Source organism: Chenopodium quinoa, unplaced genomic scaffold (genome assembly GCF_001683475.1).
Source record: "Chenopodium quinoa cultivar QQ74 unplaced genomic scaffold, ASM168347v1, whole genome shotgun sequence".
Classification (NCBI taxonomy): Eukaryota; Viridiplantae; Streptophyta; class Magnoliopsida; order Caryophyllales; family Amaranthaceae; genus Chenopodium; species Chenopodium quinoa.
In genome coordinates, this window is record NW_018742651.1 from 2121374 (window position 1) to 2137575 (window position 16202).

At 34.0% G+C, this 16202-nt stretch overlaps 1 protein-coding gene across 8 annotated transcripts; it reads right to left on the minus strand.

Annotated features, from left to right (window-relative positions):
- Positions 1–10133: 10133 nt before the first annotated feature.
- Positions 10134–15911, minus strand: LOC110722108. 8 transcript variants are annotated; one of them, XM_021901354.1, is made up of 7 exons: positions 15243–15908; positions 13050–14113; positions 12385–12972; positions 11410–11639; positions 11295–11376; positions 10938–11057; positions 10134–10636 (listed from the first exon to the last, which is right to left on the minus strand). In XM_021901354.1, the coding sequence occupies exons 2-5, from the start codon at positions 13074–13076 to the stop codon at positions 11295–11297; spliced, it is 927 nt and encodes a 308-aa protein (XP_021757046.1). In that variant the 5' UTR covers positions 13077–14113; positions 15243–15908; the 3' UTR covers positions 10134–10636; positions 10938–11057. The 8 variants fall into 8 exon arrangements, with proteins under 8 accessions (XP_021757046.1, XP_021757044.1, XP_021757045.1 ...); XM_021901352.1 differs by having other exon boundaries at positions 11295–11639; XM_021901353.1 differs by having other exon boundaries at positions 10938–11068; positions 11295–11639.
- Positions 15912–16202: the final 291 nt, after the last annotated feature.

Here is a 16202-nt window from a genome sequence, read left to right on the forward strand (position 1 = left end):
TAAACATCACACGTACATATATAGGCTCAACTGGTTTTTTTTTAGAGCCCATACATTGGTACGTAGAGCCTTCAATATGAAACTTTTTGAATAAAACAATAACGGATCAAATCAATATAAAAAAATGATCTTCTTCACACTGCATATGCTCTACTAATCTCAGAGAATGGCAAATTTCATTTTTCAGACAATGACTCATAAGGGTAATGTAGGGAATATTTCAAGCATTACCCCTATCTTGAACCCCACTGTGATCATACACTAAAGTACGGTGGCGTCCAAAGGGAAAGAAGATAGAACAAAAGAGTCGCCAACAAGTTTTAGGAACTTGTAAACCGTTCACAGGGTGAAGGTTACACCCCTTAACGATCCAAGAGATCGTTAACTCCAATAGGTCTAGAACCATGACTGTTAGTTCGGGGATGAAGGTACAAATCCAACATAAAAGAGATTGAACCTACCCTAATAATAGGCCTCTACTTTATTCTGATCGTATTCATGTGCGCTTTCTAACTAACATGCAATCAATAGGTTTACCCTAAACCTGTTTATCTATGTTGGTTGAATATTAATGCACAAATAAAACTATTATTGGCGATCACTTGAATTATAATTAAATTAACCTTAAACAAGATTATTAATTATCTTATTAAGCGTGATTACAAGTACCAATTCCCTTTTAACATGCATAAAAAGCGTGATCAAGTAATAACAATAAATATAATCAAGCAACATAATAAAAATTATAATCATAATCATAATAATAATATTCATAATCATGTTCATATTAAAAATAAAGCATAACAATGGCAAGATCCTAGGCATGATACTAACAAGATTAATAACAAACCCTAGCATGTCACTAAGCAATAAAAGTCAAAACTTTAACCCTAACATGATACTAACATGAATATTAGGAAAGAAATAGGAAGCATCATAGAAATCATAATTGATATAAGAAAATCACCCGAAATATCATACTAGGAATCAAAATAATAACCTAAACATGATTTCTATATCAAAATATCAATTAAACAATTAAAGAACTTACTTGGATGCCTCATACCTCTTTCTAATAACAAAATACACGCGTTAGTAACTTCAAGGAAAATAATAAAATCAAACAATTAAATTAAATAATTGAAAGAGAGATTAGGAAGCAAACCCTCATAAATTAAAACCTTTCACGTCTAGGGCGAAGGCAACTTCGAATTATGCTAGGTATGTCTAGTGCTATGTATGAGGAATTTTGTTTGTAAAAGGGTTGGTTTAGAAAGAGAGAGAGAATCAAGAATTTCTTGATGAGAGTTGATGAGAATTAGAAAGAATAAGAATTGATGATTGAAAACAGAATTTTAAGAGGCTATTTATAGAGAAAATCAGTCGGATGGATTAAAAAATGAATCAGAGTTTCAACCAGAATAAAACTTGATTAGCGTCAGACGCTGGTCATTAGCGCCAGGCGCTGAAGGTTAGCGCCAGGCGCTAATGCTTAGCGTCAGGCGCTAATAATCAGTTTCACGCATTTTTGTTTTTATCATATCTTTTAATCCGGAAGTCCAAATAAGGCATATATTATGTCATTGGAAAGATCTTGAAGTCTACTTTCCAACCCAATTAAAATCAGATTAAAATATTTTTTATATAAAAAGATATGGCCGATATAGTAGGACGGTATCAGTTTTGGATAGAGTTTTGTATCTCATTCATATCTTTTTCGTTATAGCTCGGAATTAATATTATAAAATATCATTGGAAATATAAATTCAAGATCTATCCAACCATATAAGATTTGGATAAAGATTATGAGGTACGAAAATAAAATCTGAATATATTCCACTTCGTATAAAACAAGGATTCTAAAATGGAGTAGTTTTATTCAATTTCAAACTCTTTGAAACATAATTATCAATCCTAACTTCATTAGGATTTAAAATAACCTTCTAGAGTATTCTAGAAGACTATAATCAATCCTAATAGCTTTAGGGATGGTAATTAATAATAGGCCCTCCTCTAGATCATTGGGCCGCATATAAAAACCAAACCGAGCCCAGTTTAGTATTTTGGCCATAACTTCCTCATTATTCATCGGAATTGGGCTTATAATATATTGTTGGAAATGTATTTTCAAGCCCCATCCAAATACACCATTATTGGACCCTTATCATGGACCAAACTAAACTGGAATTCATGTTTTTCAAAAATAAGGTAAGAAAATAAATATTTTCAAAAACAGAAAGAAGAGATATTTTGATAAAAAAAACATCCTCATCACTAGACTTTTCACACTTCCACCTCGTTCGATGATCAAATGACATGAAAGGTATTCATCACTGGGTTTGGTTTTAGGGAGACACAAATGGATGTCTACAGGTAATCAGAAAAATAGGCTAATAATTCTCAGATCGGGATTTTTAATGAGTCATGTCATTGGTAGGCTCCTTGACTTATGGGGTGGAAATACCTTAATGCCTAAATCATTTCTTTCTTATTACAACACCACAATATTGACTTCCATCAGGCTGGTGACTGTCTAAAGAAATCAGTTTTTCAAAAATATTTCTATTTTTCTACATACATACAAGTCTATAAGCCAAAGTTAAGCATTGTAGAGTGTATATGGAATCATATATGCAAAGCACTGTCCAAAAACAAACTGCCAGACTCAATACCATACCTAGAAACAAAACTGAATGCACTCCCCCCATGCGTAATTCACACATTGCCCTCAATGTGTGAATGTGAAAGAATATAAGAAAAATATGAATAAAAGAAAGATATATAACATAAAAGGAAACGAGCTCACCGGATGAAGTTGGCTGACAATGTATTTCTCTGGTGGCATCCCCCAAGCTTGGACCTGCTCATAATTTCTTGCTGCAAACACTTCTGAATATGGCAGGTCTTGTTTCAGGTCAGTTGTGACTCCACCAGCAGTTGGTTGTTCTAGCTAATCTCACTATCCTGCAACAACGGACACCAAATCAAAGCAGAATTAGTTTCCAGAATATAAAGGGATTAAAAATAAGAGCAGATGAAATTTCTGAGGGTTTTTTTAATTTTTATTTTTGTATATATGAGAAAACAAAATTAAAAATAAACAATCACAAAATTTTCTTAAATTTGGGCTGCCTCCTAAGAGCGCTTTGTTTATCGTCATTAGCTCGACGCCTTTCAAGCATACTAGTCTTCATAATTTGGAGCTTCTAGCTCCATCACTTCAATGTTCTGAACTTGATGACCCTCATAGTACGGCTTGAGTCAATGACCGTTCACCTAGAATTCCTTCCCTGTGTTCTCACTACGAATCTCCACCGCACCGTGATCATACACCTTGGTAACAACAAATGGCCCCACCCATCGAGAACGGAGTTTACCAGGAAAAAGTTTGAGTCGAGAATGGTACAAGAGAACTTTCTGCCACACTGCAAATGTCTTTCGTGTGATGCGCTCATCATGGAATGCCTTAGTCTTCTCCTTATAAATTCTCGTGTTCTCAAAAGCATCATTTCAGATTTCCTCTAGCTCTTGTAATTAAAGTTTCCTTTGCTCACCTGCTGCATCCATCTCCATATTGCATTGTTTCACGGCCCAAAATGCTTTGTGTTCCAATTCTACCGGAAGGTGACAAGGTTTGCCGAAAACAAGCCTATATGGAGACATCCCAATTGGCGTCTTATACGCTATTTTGTACGCCCACAAAGCATCGTTAAGGCGGAGACTCCAATCTTTCCAGTTTGGATTCACAGTTTTCTCGAGAATGGACTTGATTTCCCGATTGGAAACCTTTGCCTGTCCATTTGGTTGTGGGTGATACGCAGTGGACACTCGATGAAACACATTATACTTCTTTAAGAGAGCTCCTATTGTTTTGTTGCAGAAGTGTGTCCCCTTGTCATTGATGAAGGCCCTTAGAAATCTGTATCTAGCAAAGATATTTGATTTCAAAAATTCTGCAACAACTTTAGAATCATCCGTACGGGTGGCTATAGCTTCCACCCATTTCAAAATATAATCGACAGCAAGCAAAATATATTGAAAACCGAGAGAAGAAGGGAAGGGTCCATGAAATCCATACCCCAAACGTCAAAAATTTCACATATTAAAATAGGAGTTTGGGGCATTTCATTCCTAGGACTTAATTGTAATACCCCTAATTTTTAAACCAATTTAATTATTATTAATTATAATTATTAAGCTTAATTATGTCTTATTTCGGATATTATAATCCCGTTTATAAAAATGGACGAATAATTTTCCTATACACTTATAAATATTTTCTTATGATATTCAGATTATTAAATTATTATTATTCCTATAAACATATTCAACTTTCAAGTGGATTTTTTAATAAGAAAACTGTACATAATTTCCTAAACTCTAATTATAAAATTATTATTTTTAATATGAGACTTATTTCATGAACATAGTTTTAGGTGAATAAGCCATTTATTCCAACTCATATGAGTACTTACAAGCCCAATTGATATTTACAACCCAACTCATACTTTTAGCAAAAAAAAAAAGGAAAATGAAAATAATTTTAGCCAAAAAAAATAAGGGAAAAGAAAATAAAATTTCATCCCCAATCACCACAAACTACGTTCATCTTCTCCATTCCTCCATGAAAGCTTCATCAAGCTAGCTCTTCCAACTAACACCTCTCCCAACTATAATTTCTTACTACATCCACCCTCACCCTCCACATGTAACTCATCTACTCCATCACCATTATCAAACTTGCTCCCAACCATTAGATTTCACCTCCAAATTAACCAATTGCAATTCAAAGTTTCACCTCTAAAACAACCAATTGAAAATTAAAGTTACAACTTTTAATCTTATTTTAATCCCTAACTTTCCCTATAAATAGAGCAAGGATTTTGAACAAATTCATTTGCAAATTATACCCACAAAATTTCAGCAAATTAAAATACCCAAAACCCATTTTTCCCCCTTTCTCTCTCCTCCGCGCCACCACCCCCTGGCCGTGTGCTACCAGCCGCACCACCTTCACCACGTCGGCAGGCCACCACCGCCTGCTGCTCAGCCAGCCACACCACCCAACCCAACACCTCCTCAAAACCTTCGTACTTCCTGTAAAACAAAACCAACCAAAAAAAATGTGTTAAGTAGTTTGGTCTTTTAATTTACTCATATACAAAACCCACCAAAATACTTAAAAGTAAGTGGCCTTTTTCTAAATTTAAGTATGCTTATACACTTCTATCTTGGACTATATTGTTTTGAAATAATTATGATTTGCCTTACTTATTATTATTTTTAGTTTAATAACAACTACTTCCTCTATTCTTTTTTACTTGACCTGTTTCTTTTATCACGCTTGCCAATGTAAAACTTTAACGATCAATAACTTAAATTCTCCATAAGTAAAAATTATAAAAGTTATATATTATGATAGTACTTATTGAGACGAATCCAAAAAGATCATACATGAATATATTTTTCCTTACATATTATTCACAAAAGACGGTCAAAGGATGGGTGGTGAATAGTATAAAAGTCAAAGTGGGTCAAGTAATTAAGAACGGAGGAAGTATTACTTATATGCTACTATGCACTACTACTACTACTTCTTACTTATTATTATTATTATCACTACTATAGTTACTATTATGAATTAGTATGAGTACCATTTGGATTTATGTTTCAAAAAGATTTATGTTTCAAAACTATTTCTATTTTCCATTAATTAATGAAAGCTAAGATGCATTTCTTCCGTTGCAAGTCTCTGTTTTTAAAACCTTACGTTATCACGTGGCGGTAATGCTCCTAAGCTACTCTCTTAATCATATTTGTATCATTATTATTGGAGAGTAATTTAGGGGTGTTACATTAATGTGCATGTATGTCCTTTGACATTTGTCACAAGCCTTACAGATTTCATATGCATCTTTGAAAATTGATGGCCAATAGAAACCACTCTCTAAAACCTTGCATGCGGTCCTCTTAGGTCCAAAATGTCCTCCACATGCATAAGAATGGCAGAAAGTTAGTGTAGAAATAAATTCGGGATCAGGAACGCACCTTCTAATTAATCAGTTGATCAGCATAAAATTTCAAGAGATATGGGTCATCGCATATGTAGTATTTTGCTATGCTTCGCATCCGGTCCTTTTGTGCTTTAGTGTAGATGATTGGAAACTTCCCGGATACAAGAAAATTCACCAAATCAGCACACCACGGAGTTCCCGAGCTCAAGGCATGAAGTTGCTCGTCAGGGAACTCTTCATTGATTGCCTTACCTTCCTCAGCTACAAGAAACCTGCTCAAATGATCAACAACACTATTGTCATAACCTTTTTTATCTTTTATTTCAACATTAAATTGCTAAAGCAATAAAATCCAACGTATTAGCCTAGGTTTGGATACATCCTTTGACCATAAATATTTTAGCGTTCCATGATCAGGATTTATGAATGTGTTGGGGAAGTTGTTAATACTTTTTGAGGATACCTTGAGACAAGTTACTAATCTACGAGCGATGAGAGGTTCAAGATAAGATGTGTTCCTTTTATGCTTAGTACCTATGACAGTGTTTGCTATGAAGTTGAATATGTGATTATTGAGTTTCTTTATGAAAAAGTAAGACTTTTATTGAAACAAGTATTTTATTACAAGTATGCAAAATGAATTTTCAAATACATAGTTTTCAAAATAAAGTTTTGTATTCTTTGTTTTTAAATAGTTGTTTGGATTGAAAACTTTCATAGATCTTGTAAAATCTTTTATTAAGTATTTTTATTTCAGTTCAAACTTTGTAATTATATATATGTGAGACTTTACAGTGTTTTCAATGATTTCTCCTAATGTAAATATTTTAAATTATTTTTCGAATGACTTATAAAATATTTTTCGAGTTTGCTCACTACTTTTATTCATATTCAAATCATTTTAAAACCTAAGCTCTTTGGATGTTTGAAACTTTCTGGTTTTCCTTACTTTGTTTGATGATTGTCGATAAATTGTTAATTTATTTAGTGAGCTAATGTGTTGGCCGAGTTACGGGGGCGTAACTCCTTTTAAGGGGGTAAAGGGCGATAGAGTTTCGCGTGTCTATTTTTGAGTGATTTCGAGTCTTATTTGAGTTTAGTTGGAGTCTTGAGTCAAGTTAGGATGTGCATGAACCAATAATTTCAAAATGATTTTCGTTTCTTTTGACTAAGTTTCGGGTTGAAACTTATTTTAAGGGGGGTAGACTGTAATACCGCGTATTTTCATACGTATTTTCTAATTAATTAATTAAGAATTATTTTATAAAAAGGGTAATTTAGTAAATTTATTATTTGGATCCAAAATAATATTTGAATTTTGGTGCCAAAAGTATTTTGAAAACTAATCATTATTTTGGATAAGATTTATTATCCATTTATCCTATTTTAGAAACCGGATTATTTACATAATTTGGATATTTTAATTAGAGAAAAATAATATTTTATTAATTATATTATTATGGCTGAAATTTTCCAATAATAGCTAGGATTTTCGGATTTTCCATGTATGGAAAATCTTATTTTTCTTGAATATTTATTGGTAAATAATTGGTATTTTATTAATTAATTAATTAATTAATTATTCTATATTATTTATACAATTATTTTATTCCTTAAAAACCGAGCAAAATCTTCCTAAATATATTTATAGGAATCTGAAAATTTGAGGTATGGTAAGCTCAATAAATTCGGCCCTATTGAATTATTTTGGGGGAATTTAATTGGTAAAATTATATTTTTAATTATCTCCCAAAATCTCCTATTTTCCTTAATTCTAATTCTCCATCTTTTTAATATTCAATCATCATATTTTCTTGCCATTCATTCTTCTTAATTATTCCCTAAGTAATTCCAATTTCCTTAATATTTTTCATGACATACATACCTTCCATATTCAAGTATACACAATCATCTTAATATCTAAACTTTCCTTAATTCTTTAATTTTACTCACTTCTCCAAGCAATCTCATAAACCCTACTTGCCATAATTCTTCCCACATTCTCTTGCCATAATTCTTGCATGAACTAGCCTATAAATACCCCTTCATACCTCTCATATTATTCACACCAAAAACCTAATTCTCTTCTTCTCTCTTCTTCTTCTTCTTCATACTTTTCTTCTCCTCTTTCCATACAAATATTATCCCGTTTATCTTCGAATCTAGTTTTCGGGCACTTTTGGTCAGTTTTTAGGGTATTGGTTTTTCACAGAAGATTGTGTCTCTCAAAAAATACTTGAGTTTAGGATCAAGAATCACCCAATTCGGAATTATATTGAAGGAGTTATGGCCTCTGCAAGTTCTGCCTATTCTTTCCAACGAAAATTCAATTCTCTTTAAACCTATTCCTTTATCTTCTTCATGGTTAGTTTTCCAAAATACAAATAACCTATTTCAAAGCTATAATTTTATATAAAAGTATTATTTTAAAAGATTTTTATAGTACATGCACATTATATTTGAGTTTATGTTGTGATAACCTTATGGTTATGTTATTTGCAAGGTGTATTCGTGATTAAACTTTGAAAGTGCGAAGTGTTGATTGATTTTCGAAATCAAGGTTCTTGAGGTTCTTTTTGTGTGGTTTTTCTAGAAAGGATCAAGGTACGTTTAGGTGGCTAGATACCTTCGAAAGTGATTGTTTTGAATAACATATTTTACATGATTTAATTGGGATTGACTTAAATTGATTTGAATTATGATTTTGAAATAAATTATGTTTGAAGGTTTTGATTTTAATAAAAGTATTTTGAATGATTGATTTTTAAATCATGTTTTGAATGGTTTAGATTACTTATCGTGTTTAAATAAACGAATTGATTTTAAAAGGTTTGTTGAATTAAATAAAGGTTTTTTAAGGAAGAGTTGTGATTTTGAAAATTTTTTAATATGAGACTTTATTCTCAGGTATTTATTTACGAGGTTTGATTTTGAAAGCATGTGGAATTAATTAAAAAGGATTTTGAATTATATTGGAACTATTGGATATTAAAAGGATTTATTGAACCATTGAATTATTATTATTAATGCTTGCATGTTAGTAATCCCACTATGCGGATTTGGTTTATTGATAAGGCCTTGGACTTTGTATGACCGGGTCTTTCCTCAAGAATAGCCTTGTAATATAAGGAGACTAGCTTGGGGGTATGCACACTTGGGTGAGGAATTGGATTAAAAGGAATTGGTTCTTAATAAAGGAATTGGTTTTATTAACTATTATTTGAATATGAATCATTGAAATCGGTTTTGGAATAATGAGTTTTGAATTTATTGGATTAATTATTGGAATTGGTTTTAAAAGCATGTTTGCAAATAAATTGAGTTTACACTATCTTGCATTTATCGTACTTAGCATAATTTGCTAATCCGTATTTCTTATTTGTTTTGGTTCGCCCTGTTTACCGTAATGGTAAGCGTTGACTATTTTCAGGTGGAATCATGAATGAACATATGGGAGTCTAGGGATTTGCTTCACCTAGTTTAGGAATGTTGGTCTTGTCTTTATTTTTGAGCACTTATAACAATGTTACTATTTTTATAAGTATTAATAAAATAAAGTTGAGTTTTCGTTGCAAGTTTTGTTGTTGAGTTAAGTATTTTGAGTAGCCTTGCATAATCATGCAGCGGAAATATGCCCAAATCTATCTCTACTGTATAATTATACGTATTATATTAATATTTATGTAGAGGGAGATTTGGGGGTGTTAGATTTCATATGCATCTTTGAAAATTGATGGCCAATAGAAACCACTCTCTAAAACCTTGCATGCGGTCCTCTTAGGTCCGAAATGTCCTCCACATGCATAAGAATGGCAGAAAGTTAGTATAGAAATAAATTCGAAATCAGGAACGCACCTTCTAATTAATCAGTTGATCGGCACAAAATTTCCAGAGATATATAGGTCATCCCATATGTAGTATTTTGCTATGCTTCGCATCCGATCCTTTTATGCTTTAGTGTAGATGATTGGAAACTTCCCGGATACAAGAAAATTCACCAAATTAGCATGCCACGGAGTTCTTGAGCTCAAGGCATGAAGTTGCTCATCGGGGAACTCTTCATTGATTGCTTTACCTTCCTCAACTACAAGAAACCTGCTCAAATGATCAACAACACTATTGTTTGAACCTTTTTTATCTTTTATTTCAACATTAAATTGCTAAATCAATAAAATCCAACGTATTAGCCTAGGTTTGGATACATCCTTTGACCATAAATATTTCAGCGCTGCATGATTTGTAAACACAATAATTTTAGTACCCAATAAATAAGATCTGAATTTTTCTAAAGCAAAAACAACAGCTAAAAGTTCTTTCTCAGTTGTAGTATAATTAGCTTGAGCCGCATCCAAAGTCTTCGAAGCATAGTAGATTTCATGGGGAGCTTTTCCAACTCGCTGGCCTAACACTGCACCTATGGCATAATTAGAAGCATCGCACATCAGCTCGAACGAAAGTCCCAATTAGGAGGTTGTAGAACAGGGGCAATGACCAACTTGTCTTTCGGCTTATAAATTCTTTCTTACAGGCCTCATCAAAGTGGAACTCCACATCCTTTTGGAGTAGTCTGCATAGTGGTTGTGCAAACTTCAAAAAGCCTTCAATAAACCTTCGATAGAAACCTGCATGGCCAAGAAAAGAACGAAATTCCCGCACAGAGGCAGGGTAAGGCAGATAAGAAATAGGATCTATTTTAGCTTTATCGACTTTTATTCCTTCAGAAGACACAATATGGCCTAAAACTATACCTTGTTGAACCATGAAATGACATTTTTCAGAATTAAGCACAAGGTTAGTTTCAAGACAATGTTTAAGAACCAAAGTGAGATGTTCTAAGCAATTATCAAACGAATCTCCATGAACAGTGAAATCATCCATGAAAACCTCTATAAAATTTTCAAGATAATCTGAAAAGATGCTTACCATACATCTCTGAAAAGTCGCTGGGGCATTTAACAATCCAAATGGCATACGACGATACGCAAATGTGCCATACGGGCATGTGAACGTCGTTTTTTCTTAATCCTCCGAAGCTATAGGAACCTGCACATAACCTGAATATCCGTCAAGAAAACAGTAATAAGCATGACCAGCAAGACGTTCTACAATTTGATCAATAAAGGTTTAGGGAAAATGATCTTTTCGAGTCATAGAATTAAGTTTCATGTAATCCACACAAACTCTCCACCCATTTTGCACTCGGGTGGGAACCATTTCTCCCTTATCATTCTCCAACACTGTGACTCCTGACTTTTTCAAGACTACTAGCAAAGGACTGACCTAAGGGCTATCTGATATAGGGTATATCACCCCCACTTTAAGAAGCTTCGATACTTCTTTCTTTACCACTTCCATCATAGGTGGATTAAGTCGTCGTTTCACTTGTCTCACAGGTTTAGCTCCTTCTTCTAATAAGATTCTATGCTGACACATAGAAGCGCTAATCCCTTTAATATCCGCAACTGTCCACCTTAGAGCTGTTTTGTGTTCCTTGAGAACTTGCACCAGCTTTTGCTCTTGAGCCGGAGTTAGATTACTTGTGATTAAGACTGGAAGAGTGTCATTCTCTCTCAAAAATGCATACTTCAAGTGGTCAAGCAGAGGTTTTAACTCCACTTCAGGTGGCTGTACAACAAAAGGTAAAAGTCTATTAGATGTGACAGGCAATTTCATAAATTTATCCGCATACCTTCCTTGCTTATTTGGAAGCACCTCCAAGGAGGAGAAAGCTTCCTTGACATCATTTTCGAGCTCAAAATGTTCCTGCAGGTCAATGTATTGCTCTTTTTCCACAGGTTCAGTCAAAACAACATCTAATGCATCATGACTAGAGAGAAAAAAATACTTGCTCAGTTAATGCATCAATGACATCTATAGTAGAAACAGATTCACAATAAGAGGGATATCTCATGGCATCAAATAAATTAAATCGGATAACCTCCCTATCAAATTCCATGGTCAAAATCCCACTATGAACATCAATCTTGGTTCTAGATGTTTTTATAAAAGGCCTCCTTAATAAGATTGGTGTTGCATTAGAGGATTCATCATTTGGCATATCTAACACATAAAAATCAACAGGAAACACAAGTTCATTTACTTTTACTAAGACATCCTCAATCACTCCTAAAGGATAAGTATTAGAACGGTCAGCAAGTTGGATAATCACACGAGTATCTTTTAAAGGTCCTAAGTTTAGAGCTTTATAAATAGATAAAGGCACCACATTAATAGGAGCTCCTAAGTCTAACATGCACCTCTCATATCTCGTGTTACCTATTCTACAAGGTATAGTAAAAAGACCTGGATCCTTACACTTGGGAGGAATTTTCCTTTGTAAAAAAGCAGATATGTTCTCACTTACACTGACCTTTTCATCTCCATTTAATTTTCGCTTGTTAGTGCACAAATCCTTCAGAAACTTTGCATAACACGACACTTGTCTAATGGCTTCCAGTAAAGATATGTTCACCTCTACCTTGCGAAATACATCTATCACCTCCTTTTCCATCTCTTTCTTCTTATCCTTAGAAGTTAACCTACTAGGGAAAGGAACAGAAGAAGAAAAATGGTTAGTTTTAGATGAAACAACATCACTTACCTCAGAGGGCTGCTCATTTTTTCCTGGAACAATAGTCTCTTGTTCCTCTTCCAGCACTTCACTCTTGCTTTTTTCCAGGACCTCCAGCTGCTTGCCACTTCTAAGTGATATGGCGCTTGTATTCTCCTTCGGATTTCTCTCTGGTTGACTCGGAATCTTGTTAGAGTTCTGAGCTTGGAGCTTTCCCACTGTGTTAGCCAACTGAGAAACTTGGTTCTCCAAGTTCTTTAATCCACTTCTTGTTTCTTGATGAAAATGCAAAGTGTTGTCAGCCATTGCCTTCACGATTTCTTCTAGAGATAAGCTACCAGATTGTGGATGGGAAACTTGCTGATTTTGAGGTCGCGGCTGATATTGCTGTTGTTGATGAAAACCAAGTGGAGGATTAGATGCTTGATGTTGATGGAAAGCTGGTTATCTGAGGTTAGAGCTACCTGCCTGTTGCTGAACATTATTTCCATATCTCAAATTTGGATGATCTCTCCACCCGGATTATAGGTCTGAAAGAATGGATCATAACGTCTTTGCTGCCCTTGGACATCACCAACAGAATTCACTTGTTCCTCTTGCATAGTGGGCACATGTCAGTTGGATGTCCTGCTATCGAACATATGCCACAAACTTTTTCTTGCCATTTTTCAATCATCATCGCTCCAGGCCACTAAGGAAGTGAGTTTATCTAATTGTTGCTCGAAGTTAGAACTCACTACTTCATTAACTTGACGTACAAACCGGACTTGATATTTCGACCTCCTCGATATTGAGAGTTTGCTGCCAAGTTTGCAATCAGCGTCTTTGCCTCTGTGGGTGTCTTATCAACCAATGCTCCGCCACTTGCAGCATCAGTTAGGTTCCGATTCGACTCCGTTAGCCCTTCATAAAAATACTACACTAGTAATTTCTCACTGATCTAATGGTTAGGACAGCTATTACATAGCTTTTTGAAACGCTCCCAATACTCATGAAGTGCTCTTCATCTTCTTGTCGAATCCCACATATTTCTTTCCTAATGTTTGCTGCTAAAGATGCCGGAAAATATTTTTTTATGAATTTTTCTTGCATCTGAGCCAAGTTGTGATGGTTCCTGCAGGCAGTCCGAACAACCACTCCTTGGCAGCATCAGTTAAAGCAAAAGGAAATGCCTTTAACTTGAGCTGATCAAGGGTTACACCAGCAGGTTTCATCCTCGAACATGCTGTGTGAAATTCCTTTAAAAATATGTTCGCCTCATTCATGTAAACTGAACCCAAGGAACTAGTATTGCGAAAACCTGAAAATGTGGGTAATGCTCTAATCAGCCCAGGCTTGATCTCACATTGTGTCCTGACATCTAATATGCACATCAAATTAGGATCAAATGTAGGAACAACGAGCTGCTTTAAGGTACGGTCAGCCATCTCAAAAATTTCTTCAGTTTCCTCTTCCGAAGATGAACTCTCACTTAGAGGCAACGGAATCTGACGAGCTTGCTCCAGTATTTGAGCACGAGTCCTTTTAGCTACAAAAGATGTAGAAAAAGGATAATTATATGTCCCTGGTTCCTTGTTGCAAATTCTCTTAATCGTTGATTCTTCGAATTTCTATCACAGATAAACAAACAAAGAACTAGATGACAAGTTAGTAAGGAAAGTTAGCAAAAAACACAAGTAATAATGTAATAAAATGCCAATTCCCTAGCAACGGCGCCAAAATTTGGTAAATAAGTTACTAACTAGATAACAAATAAAGTACAGAGAAATAAACTAATAAAAATTGAAATACGATAAAATCAAGAATAATGAAATAGGGAATCAAAAGATGTATTATAACATTAGAGTATCAACTATTGCTCATCGAATTATACGAATTACGTTTATATCTTAATGTTAACCAATGAACACAAACAAGCATTCGAAACTTCCCTTAACTGCAAATACACCAAACGAGCTCTCGGAATATTGTCTAACTAAATAATAATCTAGAACAAGCTCTCTAGACTCGATTAATTAGCCGCATTAATAACAAGGAAGTAGTTAACTTAAGCCACAAATCTTACAAGCTCGGACTTGTGCAACTCAAAGGGTTGATAATCTTAGGTATTACGACAAGTTTTAGTCACCCATCAAACACCTAATCACTACTAATGGTATTAACTAGGACAATTACGGATCAAAAGTTAATACTCTAACAATTAAACTAGAAAATTACGCTAAAGATGGCCGGTCTAAAATATAATCCTATTAGTTCATAATAATCAAACTGATTATCAAACCAATTAAGACATAATCATAATACCCAATAATTACAACAAATCTATTCTCACAATACAATAGTCCATTGCATAACATATCTCCCTTCCCACTAATAATCTAGCCTCACATATTAAGAGTTGAAAGAACAATAACAATTACAAACAGAAACTTCATAATATGGAAGAAATAGTTAAACATTAGATTGATAAGGCTAACAGTAGCTAAACGAAACAATCAAGTTCCAATAATGAACAAATGCAATAATTTAACAAAGATAAACTTAATAATAAGATTCAATCCTATAATCTAATAAGATATCAATCATACCAAAATGAATTCAATAAGAAAAAGTAAGATATTAAACTAATGTAGTATCAAACTTAATTTGAGGATTACAAAGGAAGATGCCACGAACTCCACTGCCCCCAGATTTGCTCGCATGAAATCCGCTGCTCCTTCTCTGTGCTTTTTCACTTTCGTCTCTCCTTTACCTCAGATGAATATCTTCAATTTATTCCTCAAACCTAGCCCAGAAAAATCCCAAAAAAATATGAATTTGATAACTCCCCAGAACCCCAACAAAAAGATAAGAAACCTCCATTCATTATCTCCACTACACCGAGTATTTTGCTCCGATAATTATCCAATTTCATCTTCATCATCTCTTGCTTGACAGTTTGGTACCCACGAAAGTCGGTGGAGAACTTTGTGTTTTACCCGCAAGAACAATGAGTAGCTGCTCCTTTATTTTTCTTTTTGTTTTGTTCTTTTTGCTTTGGTTGAGGGTCAAGTTGTTATATTCAGGATCCATGTGATTATTGGGCTTAAAGTATGTGACTTCACTTGTAAGCTTTGTTTCTTTTTCCGAGCTTGGTAAAATGCATTTTGATACCGTAATTTTCCTTCCTATAAAAAAAAATAGTAGTAACTCGTGTCTCCAGAAGAAAAATTATTTAATAAACATTTAAATCATTAAAAGTCAATATAAATACAAGAGTCTAATAAATAAAAAATGTACTTTTATGATCTTATCAGTTCTTCGTCCATCCCGAAAGAGAAAATAACACTCTTCGCCACTACACCTTCGACCCCTATTTTCATTACAGATTACTAAAAATAAACAACACTTGATAACTTTATTTCTTACAATTATGCGTCTTGATAAGGAAGTATATAAAAAAAAGGTACATGTCATTATACTATTTTTTATTCGAAAAGGTTAGGTGAAGAGCTATATTGAACCAAATTAAGAGAATTTCCCTCTCCACATAACCTATAGCTGCTAAAGCAAGGTGTAAGGATAAAAAAGCTCAACCGTACCCCTGCTTAATATAACGTGCACAAAAGTATGAGACT

What these genes read in the sequence shown, in the direction of transcription:
- LOC110722108 (XM_021901348.1), bottom strand. Translation starts at nt 13,076, where the DNA reads ATGGAAATAATGTTCAGCAACAGGCAG. An exon ending in TAATGTTCAGCAACAGGCAG is followed by an intron (nt 12,973 to 13,049) that starts GTAGCTCTAACC and finishes CATCAACAACAG; the next exon opens with CAATATCAGCCGCGACCTCA.